This window comes from Oncorhynchus kisutch, linkage group LG15, assembly GCF_002021735.2.
Source record: "Oncorhynchus kisutch isolate 150728-3 linkage group LG15, Okis_V2, whole genome shotgun sequence".
In the NCBI taxonomy this organism is placed as follows: Eukaryota; Metazoa; Chordata; class Actinopteri; order Salmoniformes; family Salmonidae; genus Oncorhynchus; species Oncorhynchus kisutch.
In genome coordinates, this window is record NC_034188.2 from 57,892,557 (window position 1) to 57,909,167 (window position 16,611).

Sequence of the window (16,611 nt, forward strand, 5' to 3'; positions counted from 1 at the left end):
AGACATAAGTGTTACATTCTACATTCCCTCCACCAATTCACTCGACTCCACACTTTACATTTTTTTTAAATATATGTTTTTTTGTCTTGTTCTATTTATGCAAATAGCCCAGAGTTTTTCCTGGTTAGGTCACATGGTACAGGTATATGTGCGACTGACTGACTGGGTGTTGTACGCTGACAGGTACCAGGACATCCTCCACTCTATCAACCTGGCCCGCAAGGGGAACCCAGGGCTGAGGAGCTGCGACGGCCACCAGGAGCTGCTCAAGTACATGCGCAGCGACGTCATCGAGGTGGCCTCGCGCCTCCAGAAGGGCGGTCTGGGCTACATGGACGACAGCATGGATGAGTTTGAGAAGAAGGTAACTATTTATTCATACAATCAATTGACATGTTTGGACTCAGGACTTTATCCTGATCACTTATCTGGTCAGGTCGTATGGTCAGGAAACACTAATGGCCATACACATTATTTTGTTCAACCAACTTTTCAAGATCTTCCTCAATGCCCATTTACCTGTATTCGACTTTGTGCCTTGCACATTCGGCAAAATATGACCTCTGAACTTTACCATTCCCCTCTGACATCTTTCTCTTTGTGTGTGTTCAGGTGCGTGACCTGGAGAACCTGAAGGACTTTGGGGAGTGTGTCATCACTCTCCAGGCTTGTGTCATCAAGAAGTTCCTGCAGGGCTTCATGGCCCCCAAGCAGAAGAAAAAGAAGAAGCAGGAAGGGGAGGAGAGCAGGAAGACTGAGGAGGTGGATGAGGAGAAGAAGCTGGCAGAGGAGGCCAGGGTGAGTAATACATATTTTAGTCAGAACATGGTTTGTTACCTGTAATTAAAAACAAGGCAACCCCCTGTCAAACAGCCTCTTATTTACAATTTTCTTGCAAGTATAACCCCTTTTATACATATCAGTGTGTAACTGGCAATTTGTATGGGGGAGGGTTAAACCATGGGGCCTGTTTACAATTCATATTAGGAAGGTATTAAACAATATTGTTATTGAATTTACCCGCCTAAAACAGATCTTTTCTCACAGACCCATGTGGTTACAGGGTCTGAAAATACAGGTTTCATGACTAGGTCTCGAGGTGGGTTGTAAATGTAGTATGTTTTTATTTTATTTGTACCCCTTACCTCTTTCAGGTTTAAGCAAAATATGGTATAAAGAGGATGGTATGGTAAAGTGTGATTTGTATCTGTATATGAAAGGGGTATTCCTAACGACTAATCCAGAATCCGATGTTTCTTCATCCTGCTAATGGTTAAGGATAGGATTGAAGCTAGGGTAATCTGTCCCTTGATCTGGTTTTAAAGGGCTGCTTCTACCCCCAAGCTGTATTTGAGCTTAAGGAGGACTGTCTTTTCAAACCTATGTTTATTTAAAGTGCATTTTAAACACTTTTTTTTCTGTGAAAATCGATACAATAAAAGAGATTAAATAAACAAAGTCAATAATAGTCATTTGTCTGCTGTGCAGGTGGCGACGGCAGTAGAAAAATGGAAGACGGCGATCCGCGAGGCTCAGACCTTTTCCCGGATGCACGTGCTGCTGGGCATGCTGGACGCCTGCATCAAGTGGGACATGTCGGCGGAGAACGCACGCTGCAAGGTGTGCCGCAGGAAAGGTGGGTGATCCTCAATGTCCTGGAGCTGTCTGAAAACTGAAGAGGGAATTTTAAATGGTGTCAATGGAAAAACGGCATTCCAATTACTAAGAAACAATTGAAGATAGTATCCTAAAAGTGGATCTAATTTGAACACTGAAGTCAATCAGATGAAGAAAAAAAAATATGTATGTAGTGCTGAAATCTATCATTAGGTGGCGGTAGAGCACCGTGTCCCAGCGTCTCGTTAAGAACACTTTTCACAGTATTGAGTCATCTACACCTAGGGTTTCCCAAACACGGTCCTGGGGTCCCCCCTTGATGCAAGTTTTGTTTTTTGTCCTAACACTACACAGCTGATTCAAATAATTAAAGCTTGATGAGGAGTTGGTCATTTGAATCAGCTGTGTAGTGTTAGGGCAAGAACCAAAATGGGCATGCAGGGTGGGCCCGGGAACAGAGTTTGGGAAACTCTGGTCTACACTACAGCATTTGACTGTCATTTCCTGCCTGTTGGAGATTATCTGCCTGAGCAAAGTCCGGTGAAGACTTGGCGATTCACAAATCACCTTGCATCCAAACAACTACCCACTAAAGCAGGGGTGTCAAACAAGGCCCACGAGCCCATTTCAATCCGGCCAGCGAGGTGGTTTGAGTAAAAAATCTATTTCCCCTGAAAAGTTTGAATAAACAATATCAATCGACATTGAAATTACTAGAAGTAAATGGAGACTGTAGAAATAATGACCTGGGCCTCCCGTGTAGTGATCTAAGACACTGCATCGCAGTGCTAGCTGTACCGCTTGAGGTTCTGGGTTTGAGTCCAGGCTCTGTCCTGACCCATCGGGCGGCGCACAATTGGCCCACCGTCGTCTTGGGTTAGGTGAGGGTTTGGCAGGCAGGGATGTCCTTGTCCCATTGCGCACTTGCGACTCCTGTGGCGGGCCGGGCGCAGTGCCCGCTGACACGGTCGCCAGGTGTACGGTATTTCCTCCGACACATTGGTGCGGCTGGGTTCCGGGTTAAGTGGGCATTGTGTCAAGAAGCAGTGCTGCTTGGCAGGGTTGTGTTTCGGAGGACGCACGGCTCTCGACCTTCGGCTCTCCGAGTCCTTACCGGAGTTTCAGTGATGAGAGGAGACTAACTACATAAAACAATTGAATAACACGAAAAAGGGGTTAAAATAAATAAAATAATGACCTAGATTTTTTTTTTTGTCACATACCCGCAATAGCTACAGTGAAATGTGTTTTACTCTAAAGCTTGCTACAGTCATTGAAATGTAATTTAGACAGTCGGGTAGCATAGAAAAATCCAAAAGTGATGGATAGAGGACAATATTTTTCACATTTTGGCCTTTGAGTCAGACCTCGAACAGGCAGAAACAAATTATTAACTATATATATATACTACAGCTGTAAGTCGCTTGGGGTATGTCTCTATCAGTTTTGCACATCGAGAGACTGAAATGTTTTCCAATTCCTCCTTTCTCCCCAATTTCGTGGTATCCAATTGTTGTAGTAGCTACTATCTTGTCTCATCGCTACAACTCCCGTACGGGCTCGGGAGAGACGAAGGTTGAAAGCCATGCGTCCTCCGATACACAACCCAACCAGCCGTACTGCTTCTTAACACAGCGCGCATCCAACCCGGAAGCCAGCCGCACCAATGTTGGTTAGCGCGCACTGCGCCCGGCCCGCCACAGGAGTCGCTGGTGCGCGATGAGACAAGGACATCCCTACCGACCAAGCCCTCCCTAACCCGGACGACGCTAGGCCAATTGTGCGTCGCCCCACGGACCTCCCGTTCGCGGCCGGTTACGACAGATCCTGGACGCGAACCCAGGGACTCTGATGGCACAGCTGGCACTGCAGTACAGCGCCCTTAACCACTGCGCCACCCGGGAGGCCATATTACCTTGATTTAACCAGTTATCTTATTGGAACACATTCTCTCTTCCAATAACAACCTGTACTCTCTCCAGGGACAGGGCTGATAACTCCTGTCCTTGTTCTGCGGGACATAGTTAGTCCCAGGCAGGGCAGGGGGATGAGCCCAGAGCAGGGACGGGGTAGTGTCACTACAGGGTAGTGTCACTACAGGGTAGTGTCACTACAGGGTAGTGTCACTACAGGTGAACTAGCAGTAGGATACTACAGTATAAGGCCCTGTAAGTGTTGATGTAATATAAGTTCCAATTACTGTAAGTAGAAGTACAATACTCAAGGCCCTGTATGAAAATACACTACTCCCTCCTATCCATGTTGCTGATTTGACATTAGCGGAGTTGGTGTAGTGGAAACCTACCCAGTGATTTCAGGTTAGCCATGACTTATCCTTAGCCTTATCTTGACCTGCACATATTTGGAAATGAGACTGATTTCATATAGGTAATAAATTATTATGATGAATGCTTGTTTTGGTAGAGCTAATGGGTGAGCTAATGAGTGAAACAAAAGTCACTCTGGGCCCCTTCTCCCTGGGGGTGGTTTGACCACCTGTCTCATTGCAAACTGAGCCCTAGCTAGCCAAATGACCCTGGATGTCTCGTGGCATCTTGGTCCGATGCCATATCATCCCCTACTCCCTAGCCCTTTTTGTGTACCACCCAGATTTTTTGTCACACCTGTCCCTGTCAAAATAGTTCCTCCACCTCTAATCAGTAACCACCTCTGGTCCTAACTTGTAGATCTGAGTCCTGGGCTATGAGGGATGCAGCGCGGGTATTTTTTGTTTGTTCAGTTGGAGATTTTGCACACGAACTCCGTACAGCGGCTTCTCCTTATTTCATATGAATAACTTTAGCTGGTCTTAGTGACTTTATGTATACACATTTCATTGTCTTGAGTTAATGACTCTTTACTGAGTCTGTTTGTGATGATAATCTCCATCGTGTCTTCAGGTGAGGATGACAAGCTCATCTTGTGTGACGAGTGCAACAAGGCCTTCCACCTGTTCTGTCTGCGCCCCGCCCTCTACCGCATCCCCCAGGGGGAGTGGCTGTGCCCCGCCTGCCAGCCTGCCGTGCAAAGACGCTGCTCCCGCGGAAGGTAGGGGGTCACACAATAAAACGCATCACTTCACTGGAGGATTAAAGACTTAGCTGTGTCTAAACTTTCTTGTTCCTTGTCAAACACGACAAGCAAGCCGTTTCAATCTGAAGATGGTACTGTATAGGCCACTTGGAAAATACTTGTTTTATTATTTTGACTCCACTGATGTGCCCCCCCAAAATCATACGATTCTGTTTCTAGTTTGATGTTCTTCCAAACCTACAGTGTGTGAAGAAAGAAGCCTGTTTTGCTGGTTGGGTGGTTGTTGGGTACCAATTGGATGAATGCTCTTTAACATAGAATGCTGGTGGCTACTTGTTGTTCCAGAAACTACAACGAGGACACTGAGGAAGAGGAGGATGAAGCGGAAGAAGAGGAGTCTGAATCGGAGGAGTCTGATGAAGATGACGAGGAGGATGCTGATTACAAGGCCGTGGGCCACAGCTGTGAGTATTATTGACCCTTGTGAGGAGCCTTACTTATCATAACTCAATGTAACAGTACTAATGAGGGCAGGGTGGCCAGCATGTACAGGGGTTTTTCCCAACCGAGCTACAGTGCCTATCATAAGTATTCACCCCCTTGCTGATTTAAAAAATAAATAAATAATGTATTATTACTTTTTAGTGGGAGTCTTGACAAAAAACTGTGACTTTGTCACAAAAAGAACATTCTGTCTTCTTGGTAAGAAATTCTGGTGTAGATTTGGCTTTGTGTTATATGTTATTGTCCTGCTGAAAGGTGAATTTCTCTCCCGGTGTCTGGCGTAAAGCAGACTGAAGAAGGTTTTCCTTGTCTAGTCTTAGCTCCATACCTTTTCTTTTTATCTGGAAAACCTCCCCAGTCTTTGCAGATGTCAAGCATACCTATACCATGATGCAGCCACCACCATGCTTGACAATAAGGAGGCAGTTACATGAGGCTTTTCATTTAGGCCAAACAGTGTATTCCTTTGCTGTGATAAAAGGATGCATTTGGTATTATGTATATTTGTATTCTTCTTTTCACTCTGTCATGTAGGTCATTATTGTGGAGTCACTACAATGGTGTTGTTCCATCTTCAGTTTTCTCCCATCACCTACTGCCTCATGGTGACATGCCTGAGCAGTTTCCTTCTTGTCCTTCAGTTCAAGAAGGATGACTATATCTTTGTCTGGGTGGTTTAATACATCATCCACAGCATAATTCTTAACTTGACCATGCTTAAAAAATATATTTAATGTCTGATTTGTTATTGTTATCCATTTAGGACTCTGATGGTTATCCATTGACTTTGTCATTATGTGATATTGTGTAGATGTGGGGGGGGGGGTTTAATACATTTTCAGTTAAGGCTGTAGCACAATGTGGAATAAGTCAAGTGGTATGAATACTTTCTTAAGGCACTGTTTGTATGGGGTAGAGGAAGGGGTGGTCATTCAGTAATCTTGTCAACCTCTATTTTGACACTGTGAGCCCATAAACCTTTGATTTGTTAAGCCACATTTTACTCCTGAACTATTTTGGGCATGCCTAAACAAAGGGGTTTATTTTTTTTCATTATTTAATTTGTATTCATTTGTGGAATTATTTCCACTTTGACATTTACGGAGTATTTTATGTAGATCATTGACAAATTCACAATTAAATCTATTTCAATCCCTCCTTGTAACTCATCAGAATGTGGAAAAACATCCCAAGGCAGAGTGAATACTTCGCTATGACACCCACTGTATATTTATTGAATCGGTGTAAGTGCAGAGTTGACACAGAAGCCCATACACTCTGAAGTGAACAACTGTGGACTAGGGCTCTAAGACTGGGTGGGAAGGGCCTGTTGTGGAGCAGTGGTTTTACATAAATACTAGGGCCCAGATTGTCTCCTATCCTGACCAGGGAAAACTCTGAACAGCACGAACAATGGACACATTTCCATTTCACGAGTGCAGAGAGAGATGGGAATGACAGGAATGTGGTGCAGTATTCTGAGCCCATTCTCTCCCCTCTTCATTGTCTAAGTGTTGTCATTGTCCCCCACCCCTTTTTGATCTGGTGGGCTTTTCACCCCTGGCTTGGCTTGACAGTATGTGACAGAGTGATCCTCTGAGTTTAGGCATGCACGTAAGGTAACCACACACAACTGGGTTTGGAAGACCGGGGTGGTTGATGGTTATAGTGCTGCAATAACATTGCGAACCAAACTGAGAGGGGATACGGCCTCGTGCATTTTGAGGTCTCTTGACTAGGCACAGCTCCCTCCCTCTGATCATTTGGGCTCATTGATGAGCCTATTAGACCAGAGGATCTGTTTTTAGGATGTCTATTTAAAGATTTTTTGTATGTATTTTTTTTACAAATCTGAATTATGTTTGACCATTTAACTTGTGATTTATATCTTCATCCCTGTTCTTACAGTTCAAACAGGTACAACAAATGGGGCTGACTGAAATGTTTTCCTGATGGTGTGTGTATTTAACTAGACTCTTCTTCCCAGTGAGATCAAGGAAGAAGACCAAGCACTCTAAAGCATCGAAGGCGTCCAGTAAGGGTGGATCTAAGAAGCATACTCCCCCCAGTAAACCCAGGAAACAGAAGGCTGCCCATAGCAGCCCTGCAGACCTCGACGAGCTGGTGAGAACACACCCTATGGCTCATGGTTATAAAGACTTTGGTCTGGTGACTCCGACGCACTGGTGCAAGCCAGCTTCTATGCAGATCATTTGACCCCTTCCCAACACTATGGTGTGTTTTTGGTTTGCTGCAGGTGCATCAGAGCTCGAAGACAGGTGTGCGTCGGCAGGCCCTGGAGCTGGAGAGGAGCGAGGAGATCCTGCAGAAACTGGTCAAATTCCGCTACAGCTGGCCATTCAGGTGAGACTGATGCACTACTAGTCTGTTAGACTGGCATGCTGGGAAATACCTCCTGAAAGTGTTTAAACTATGGCTTGACTGGTACAACTAACTTTGGACTTATACTCCTATCTCAATGTAACAACATACATTAACTATATAAATATCAGACAGATTTTCAATGTAGGTGTCCATGTGAATTCCATAGCAATGGTAACAAGCTAACTAGGTCTGAGACGGTAGACCTGACCCCTAACCTCCCCGTCTTCTCTCCAGAGAGCCGGTGTCAGTAGAGGAGGCGGAGGACTACTTTGACATCATCTCCAGCCCCATGGACTTCCAGACCATACAGGCCAAGTTCAGCGAGGGCCAGTACCGCCACGCCCAGGACTTCCTGGAGGACGTCAAGCTGGTGTTCTCCAACGCTGAGGAGTACAACCAGACGGGCAGCTCGGTGCTCTCCTGCATGGCCAAGACGGAGCAGAGCTTCACCGAGCTGCTCCACAAGCTGCTGCCCGGCCTCAGCTACCTGCGCCGCCGCCAGCGGAAGAGAGTCAGTCGGACCCCCCAGGTCTCAGAGGATGAGGAGGAAGAGGAGACGCCGAAGGTTCGGAAGATGCCTAATGGGAAAGGCAAGGTGGGTCGGCCCAGGAAAGCAGTGGTGGAGCAAAGGAGGAGAGAGGAGGAGGAGAGCGAGGAAGAGCGAAGCGCGAAGAGGAAGAGCAAGCGGGCGGCGGCCTCTTCCTGCCGGAGGGACTACCGGGAGCAGGAGAGCGATGGCGAGGAGTGCGACAAGCGGAGAACTCTGCAGCGTGGGGCTGATGGCGGGGATAGTGACGAGGAGAACAGGGCCAGCCACCGACATTCCAAGCGGCAAAAACGCTCCTAATGAAGTCCAGGGTGATTTTTCTGTTCTGTCTTTTCAAATTTCTGCCCCTAAATGAAGCAGAATCCACCTCCCAATTCCGAGGAAATGGGGCTCAACTTCTCAGATGGAGTTTTTTGTGATTTTGGTTTTGTTAATATTTTTTAGTAAAAAAAAGAAACTGATTTATATTTGTAATGCGATTTAATATTTTGACATTTTTCAAACCAAGAAATTTACATTTAAGACGAGAGGATTTGTCAGAGCTCTTAGAGACCCCCCAAACCACCCCCCCACACCTTACATTCTGGTCATCCTCCCAGGTTTAAAGTTGCGTCTTGGGCTGAGAGAGATGGGCTGGTAACCGTTGTCCAGGATAAATTAGTTCTATGTCGATGTACAGTCATCATTCTCTGGTTTTGCTTTTTTTGACGTGACTTAACACTGGCCTTTGGGCAACCCAGCCGTGTGAGGCCACCAAAGTCCTTGGCGTATACGTCTGAATTCTTTCTTCAGGCCACACACACACTGCCTTGCCATCACTCTGCCTAAGCATTGAACCAGATTATCCAGGTTTTTACATATGCAATTCAGTTTCCAGTGTTATTGACAATGAAAAGACCTATTGTACAAACAGCAGTACGTTTTAGACCCCTCTTTCTCCAGATGGCTCTGTTCTGGATGCAGAAACACATGTTTATCTGCAGTGTCTCATTCCTGGTCCGCCGCGGTACCCGACCTTTCACCTCCATAATGTCCTCAGGTTGAGTAGTTGATTCTCCTTCAACTCAGCCCTGTAGTTCTCTCCCTGTAAAACTATGCCTGCCGCCTTTATTTTCACATGTCCACTGTCTCATTAGCATTTATAGGCTTTTATTATTTGAAACCACATACAAGGATAACCATGGTCTAAATGCATGGAAACGTGCTTGTTGATTTTAAATGTGATTTTCGTGTTCAGTGTTTTGTTGCACATCTGTCTGAATTTGATTCAAAGGCAGTGTATGAGAAATACTTGTGAGCTGTAACCACTTCCTGGTTCACAAAGATTTGTCAGCGGTCATCTTTATGCCATCCATACAAAGTCTGGTTATGGTCTAGTCTGAGGTAGGCGGTCTGTGTGGGGAGGAGGGTTCGTGGACCATGGGACGTGTTGTTAGGTTCACATTCTTCAGCAGCAGGTTATTCCCTATGCTTCAAATTCCTTTCAGTTTCCATTCATTAGCACCAGGTGGCGCTATACTACTGCACATTTAACCAGCATAGTGCAAGCCATGGTCTCATGAGAACCTCTTGTCTTGTTCGTATCCCTTTCCTTAACAACCTCATGCACATTCTACTATCACTAGAGTGTGTACCATACTGTCACCTTGGAAAGTGGCTAAGATCCTTCTAGTAATTCTCAGATGGGGTGTTGGGGTATCTATGTACAGGTCGCAGGTTAGGTAGTGATCTACAATGCAGAGGTCTTGACTATGCCCTGTTCTGTGTATGCAGTTATGTGCTGTTCTATGCAGTGCGTTATTTTTTCCCGACACGTAGGATTGAGGATTCAATGACCGATCTGATTTAATTTAGGTTCTTATAATTTGGGCAGTTTTTAAAAAAGCGCTTTGAGGTTTTTGTTTGTACTACTCAACTCCTGTGTCTGAGATGATTGGGATTTCATTGTTGGCTGTTCAATTACATTGAATGTATAGATGGAAGTGCAAATCTAAGTGACTGCTCTCAGAATACCTGTCTGTTGTAAATGCTTTATTTCTGGAGGAACTAAAAGAGTATTTTACACTTTTTGTGTGTTTTTTTTTGTTGTATTAAGTCTCAACTGGGGTCGGATTGGTTGGACATGTGTGGGGCTCACATGTAAAGGATATGGGAGTTTAGATCTCCCCCTTTTTTTCTTCTTTGTTTTGAGGTAAATATTATTCCCCCAGACATCACTGCCAATGGTACACCTTCTGATCCATCATTGCCTGTGGGGAGGAGTTAGCCAGGCTGACGTATGTTTTCTTTACTTTTTAATAAAACATCATACAATGGTATTGCTTTTCTAGTGTCTTGCTTATTTCTGTCTTTATACTTTGGTTGGTTGAATGTACTGATTCTAAGTTGTCTGCTTCATGACTGAAATGTAAATGTTGATAAAGGTCCTATGCATTGTGAAAGATGGTTACAACCCAGTACATGTATGCTTAGTTTGAAGATGGCTAGAAGCTGTTTTAATTCTGCAAGTTATCTGAGGGGGGACAAGACTTTCCCTAAAAGACTGTCCTATTAAGGCAGCTTTTGTGGAGTCAAGTGAAACTCTTGTGTGTCAGGTTTGAAGGGTTTCGTTGCCTCGTCGGGACGGCTGGAACACTGATGTGGGGGCTTCATCAGTCTGTCTGCGGGTCGGGCTCTCTGGTCCGATCTCACTAGGCTTGCACTCTCACCCAGAGAAGCATGCCATTCTTTTAATTACAGACACTTGTGTTGTTCTTGGACCTCTCCGGAGGCACCAGGTAATTATTCCTAGTCTCTCGTGAGGCACAAAGGCTCCAGACTTTCCACTGTTGCATGGAGGGAGAGGGCCTGTGGCAGAGGGGGTGGAGGGAGAGAGCCTGTGGGGGGTGGTGGGGGGTGGGGGGAAGAGAGCCCGTGGCGGGGGGTGGTGGGAGCGAGCCCGTGGTGGGAGAGAGCCCGTAGCGGAGAGTGGGGGGTGGTGGGAGAGAGCCCGTGGGGGGTGGTGGTGGGAGAGAGCCCGAGGGGGGGGATGGTGAGGGGGGGATGGTGAGCAGAGGGCCTGTGGCAGAGGGGGGGGGGGGGGGGGGGTTTGGTGGGAGAGAGCCCGTGGGGTTTGGTGGGAGAGAGCCCGTGGGGTTTGGTGGGAGAGAGCCCGTGGGGTTTGGTGGGAGAGAGCCCGTGGGGTTTGGTGGGAGAGAGCCCGTGGGGTTCGGTGGGAGAGAGCCCGTAGTGGAGAGTGGGGGGTGGTGGGAGAGAGCCTGTGGCGGAGAGTGGGGAGTGGTGGGAGAGAGCCCGTGGGGGGAGAGAGGGGGGATGGTGAGCAGAGGGCCTGTGGCAGAGAGGGGGGATGGTGAGCAGAGGGCCGGGGGAGAGAGGGGGGATGGTGAGCAGAGGGCCGGGGGAGAGAGGGGGGATGGTGAGCAGAGGGCCTGTGGCAGAGAGGGGGGATGGTGAGCAGAGGGCCTGTGGCAGAGAGGGGGGATGGTGAGCAGAGGGCCGGGGGGGAGAGGGGGGATGGTGAGCAGAGGGCCGGGGGAGAGAGGGGGGATGGTGAGCAGAGGGCCGGGGGAGAGAGGGGGGATGGTGGGGAGAGGGCAAGTGGCAGATAGGGGGGATGGTGGGGAGAGGGCAAGTGGCAGATAGGGGGGATGGTGGGGGGGGGGGGGGGGGCTGCTATGGAGTGGATAATGTGGTTAGGGAAGTGATAGCTCCCAAGTTTCTAGTTGGAGACTCAAGAATATTTAACCATACAGGGAAATATCCAGTCATTTTGTACTCATTGATACTAAATCCAGATTGTTTGAGTGTATTGCCAGTACACATTATTTGACCTGACTGTCCTAGGGCTTATGAAAACCACTGTTGATATACAGTGGGGCAAAAAAGTATTTAGTCAGCCACCAATTGTGCAAGTTCTCCCACTTAAAAAGATGAGAGGCCTGTAATTTTCATCATAGGTACACTTCAACTATGACAGACAAAATGAGAAAACAAAATCCAGAAAATCACATTGTAGGATTTCTAATGAATTTATTTGCTAATTATGGTGGCCAGACCAATCGGTGTACACTTGAGTCTGCTCACTTGGTGGGCGTGGACCTGCTCTACACATCTTTTGAGCATCTTGGTATGACGACGAGCCCTGTGATTCCTCCGAACAGCCAAACTGACCAAACTCAGATGGAATGTACCCGAATACACTCTAGTTTTTTTTTGTAAATTAGCTTTGATGAAATTTGGAAAAGTGTATCCTCAGACAGCATGCTCATTTCTAAACCCAGTGTCTACAGACATCTTCCAGTAATGAGAGGACGGGGCAAACAAACCTGGAGCTTACAGCTCTCTGGTTATAGGCCTTTAGGTAGGTTAACCTTGATGTGACCTGACCAGGAAAACATTTAGGCTCTAATGTTACAGGCTATATAACTAGAATAGAGCCCAGAGTTTTTCTGTGTTAGGTCACTCCAGGCCCTATGTTTTTCTGTGTTAGGTCAGTCCAGGCCCTATGTTTTGCTGTGGCCAGACTCCGCATAACATTCTAATGACCAGGTGTTTGCCCTGTAGGGATATTGTCGGTTGAGGTTTCACTCTCCACAGGGTGTTATTAAACTGATAATCGATGTCAATGTTATCTTCATTACATCAACGTGACCTGCTTATAAAGTACAGTCCGAACAATATTCTCCATCTGAAAGTGTGACTACACCATTAGATCCCTGGGGCTAAAGCAAACAGTACCTTAAAGTATGGAAACACACTAGCATGGCTTCAAGCTGCAGACATGAAATCTAAAGTTTTACTCCGCAAGTTGGAAAATGTTTTAAAATGTTTTGCAGCGGAAAGCGAAAATGTGTGTTTCTTAATAGTTAATGAAAAATACCCAGGTTTCATTTGAGGCAGTTACTTTTCATTATTATTATTATTTTTATTTTTTTACTTTAGTCTACTTGGTAAATATTTTCTTCTTCTTGAACTGCACTGTTGGTTAAGGGCTTGTAAGTCAGCATTTCATGGTAAAGTCTACACTGTTGGTTAAGGGCTTGTAAGTCAGCATTTCAGGGTAAAGTCTATACTGTTGGTTAAGGGCTTGTAAGTCAGCATTTCATGGTAAAGTCTACACTGTTGGTTAAGGGCTTGTAAGTAAGCATTTCAGGGTAAAGTCTACACTGTTGGTTAATGGCTTGTAAGTAAGCATTTCAGGGTAAAGTCTACACTGTTGGTTAAGGGCTTGTAAGTAAGCATTTCATGGTAAAGTCTACACTGTTGGTTAAGGGCTTGTAAGTCAGCATTTCATGGTAAAGTCTACACTGTTGGTTAAGGGCTTGTAAGTAAGCATTTCACGGTAAAGTCTACACTGTTGGTTAATGGCTTGTAAGTCAGCATTTCATGGTAAAGTCTATACTGTTGGTTAATGGCTTGTAAGTCAGCATTTCACGGTAAAGTCTATACTGTTGGTTAATGGCTTGTAAGTCAGCATTTCATGGTAAAGTCTACACTGTTGGTTAAGGGCTTGTAAGTAAGCATTTCATGGTAAAGTCTATACTGTTGGTTAATGGCTTGTAAGTCAGCATTTCACGGTAAAGTCTACACTCGTTGTATTTGGCACATGTGACAAATAAAGTTTGATTTGATATCACTATCGACAAGCAAACACTCGCCACGCGCAGAGCCACCTTTGACCAACCATGCCTTGTGCAACCTGCCAATTGGAGCTAGCGAGCCACAGCGTGTTGGGGGCAGTGTTGCGCCCAGCAAATATTGACCCACATCTTCTGTCCAAGGTCCTGCTCAGTGCAGAGGGCATTAGGCAGCAGCAAACCAAAAATAGTTCATAGGTGAATCCACAGGGGATTGTGTGTGTATGTTTGTGTCTGTGCGTCATGTGGCTGTGGTTTGGTGGGTATAAATCTTCATGCAAGGGCTGGTGATGAAACGTTTGCTTTGGAACAAAATAAACAGACAAGAAAAATCTTGACAGCCTGACTATGCAGACTGAAGCTAGACTGAGCCACAGAACCACACAGAGGGACAAAAAGGACCTGAAATCAAGAGACAGAACCAACTCCCCTGACCTCTGTATCAGCAACATCAATGCACCCAATTGAATCCTCTTCTCCCTTTCAATGCGAGCTCCAGAGGAGTACTAATGCATTATTCACAAAACATACTCCTTTACCCCAAATTTCTCGACAAAAGTACGTCCTCCTCTCCCTTTGATGATAAAAAAACGAAGTAAAAAAAACTAAACAGCAGAATGCAGAAATAGAGAAGTTCTGAGGCTGAGCTTCCTCCTGGGGAAAGACAGGGAAATCATCCCGATGGGAGTCTCTGCTCTCCTCTGAAATCTTTCTCCTTCCCTCCCTCATCCCAGACTAGTTCAAACTCACCCAGAATTTACATCACTGATATATGCACTGCTGCGGCTGGATCTGGAAATAGACACTCATATAAAATAAAATTGTATTTGTCACATGCTTCGTTAACAACAGAGTAACAGTGAAATGCTTACTTACGGGCCCTTTCCCACAATGCAGAGAGAAAGAATAGAAAAATAACAAGAGGAATAAATACACAATGAGAAATGAAAACTTGGCTATATACATGTGGCACGACGTAGCTGAGGTAGATATGTACACAGAACTAAGAAGAAAGTGACAGAGAATAAACAGCCCTCATCAGCTCAAACAGTCTTGGCCTGCTTACTGGCTGAATCCACTTCGCATTCCATTTGAAAAGTTGTACGGAGGAGTGGTACACTCCTGGCCTGGAAGTGCTGTGGTGTTTACTAGCTTTGCATGTCACATCCTGGCACTTTGATCATTTGGCGGGGCTTTTTAGACATGTCACATGTTGCAGCTGTTGTATTGACCGGATTAGAATAGCAGTTCAGGTTGCTATTGAAAGTCTGTCTAAGGTGTGAAAACAAATGACAAAAGTTTCAATACAGTATTTAGATCAGTCTCTTCACTTGTCAAATGGTTTCTGTTCTTCAACATTTTCCCTTGTGTTTCACTCATATAACAGTACACGAGTCATGAGAAACACATCCAGTCTTCAACGTAGTCTTCATCTTATTTGTCTGCGGATTTAGTTCCGCTAAATCCTGAGTTAAACTAATCCTGAGTGTGCTCTCGGCAGATAGAAGACTTCAATCAGAAAGAAAACCATTAAAGCGTGCAACAGCGTAATAACCACCCCAGGACTCTCACCTCCTACACAGCTGAACTAAACACTGGTGATTCATTAAAAAAACAGGCTGCAGCTGTTGGGTCCTGCAGGAGGTCAGATTCCTGTAAAAGAAAAGGGAGGGCTTTTACAGAGGTGTGAGCATGTGCAACAGAGCCCTTCTGGTGTGTGTGTGCTTGTGTGTGTGTTTTAATAGGAAGCGGTCAGAGGGGCTGCTGAGGGTTCCATAAAGGACCCTTTGAGTGGCGAGGCACTGACTAATGCACAGCAGATGTGGAGGAAAGAATATCTGCCCAGGTTGAGTGGCCTTCCACCGCCAGGCGACAGGAGCCCTGTCTCGGGGAGGCAGCCAGATGGCGGGACAACACTCTGGTTCTCTGGACCCACCGAGTATGGAGGTCCAGGCTTTATCCAAGCTTTATGCCACATCTCTTGGCTCTGATGCCAGCGGGGGCTAGGAGGGCGCCTTTTGGCCAATTAACATCCTCTCGTGTCATTGGCATGGCCAGGTTACACACAATACGTTCGCCGTCTGACCTGAGCCGCTTACGTGAGATCATCTGAGAAGACCATAACCTGAACACTGTTCCGTCTCCACACACTTTCATCTGTCAACAGGGCCTCTGGCCAGGTGATCACAGGGGAGACAGATGATTCAAACACCTCTGACTAGAGTACAATGTACTGTACAACTACCTTCGCTTACGAAGTACAAACCAACTGAAGTTATTTTAATCCTGTGATTCCTTTGATTTGGAAAAGCAGTGAAGTACGATACATCAGTAGTAATATTACAAGTCTCACTCTTGTGAAGATATCTCTAGTAAAATGTTCAGTTACAGATCAAACCTATGAAGGATGAGGTTAGAATGGGAGGGCTATAATTCCTATTTAACACAATAGAAAGATATCCTACTCCCAGTGAGGGGGGAGGAGAGGGAGACGTTATTGTGCCTGGTCTGTGACCCAAGATGTCCCGCCTCGCCTGGCTGATAATGAAAACAAACAACCAGGAGAGAAGTTTCACACCATCAGCACCTTCCGTGCAATTACCGCACCCCCGTCCCTTACACACACACACACACAAACTTCTCCTCATGCACCCCCGTCCCTTACCACACACGCACGCACACACACACAAACTTCTCCTCATGCACCCCCGTCCCTTACCACACACGCACGCACACACACAAACTTCTCCTCGTGCCCCCATGTCCCTTACCACACACGCACACACACACAAACTTATCCTCATGCCCCCCTGTCCCTCCACACAGATGGGACTCAGTGGGCATCACTTTCACTTTGAATTAAAACTTAACACCCCAAATAAATTTGGC

The 16,611-nt window shown here is 46.0% G+C and overlaps 1 protein-coding gene across 3 annotated transcripts in view; it reads left to right on the forward strand.

The window, feature by feature from the left end:
* The window catches only part of LOC109905572 (tyrosine-protein kinase BAZ1B), a 28,483-nt gene extending 18,079 nt beyond the window's left edge, over nt 1–10,404 (forward strand). For all 3 annotated transcript variants that reach the window (XM_020503014.2, XM_020503013.2, XM_020503012.2), the window contains 8 exons: nt 184–364; nt 613–798; nt 1,489–1,636; nt 4,518–4,665; nt 4,996–5,114; nt 7,142–7,278; nt 7,412–7,518; nt 7,774–10,404. In XM_020503014.2, coding sequence (XP_020358603.1) covers nt 184–364; nt 613–798; nt 1,489–1,636; nt 4,518–4,665; nt 4,996–5,114; nt 7,142–7,278; nt 7,412–7,518; nt 7,774–8,386 — 1,639 coding nt within the window. In that variant the 3' untranslated portion in view covers nt 8,387–10,404. The remainder of the gene's footprint in view (nt 1–183; nt 365–612; nt 799–1,488; nt 1,637–4,517; nt 4,666–4,995; nt 5,115–7,141; nt 7,279–7,411; nt 7,519–7,773) is intronic.
* The last annotated feature ends 6,207 nt before the right edge of the window (nt 10,405–16,611 follow it).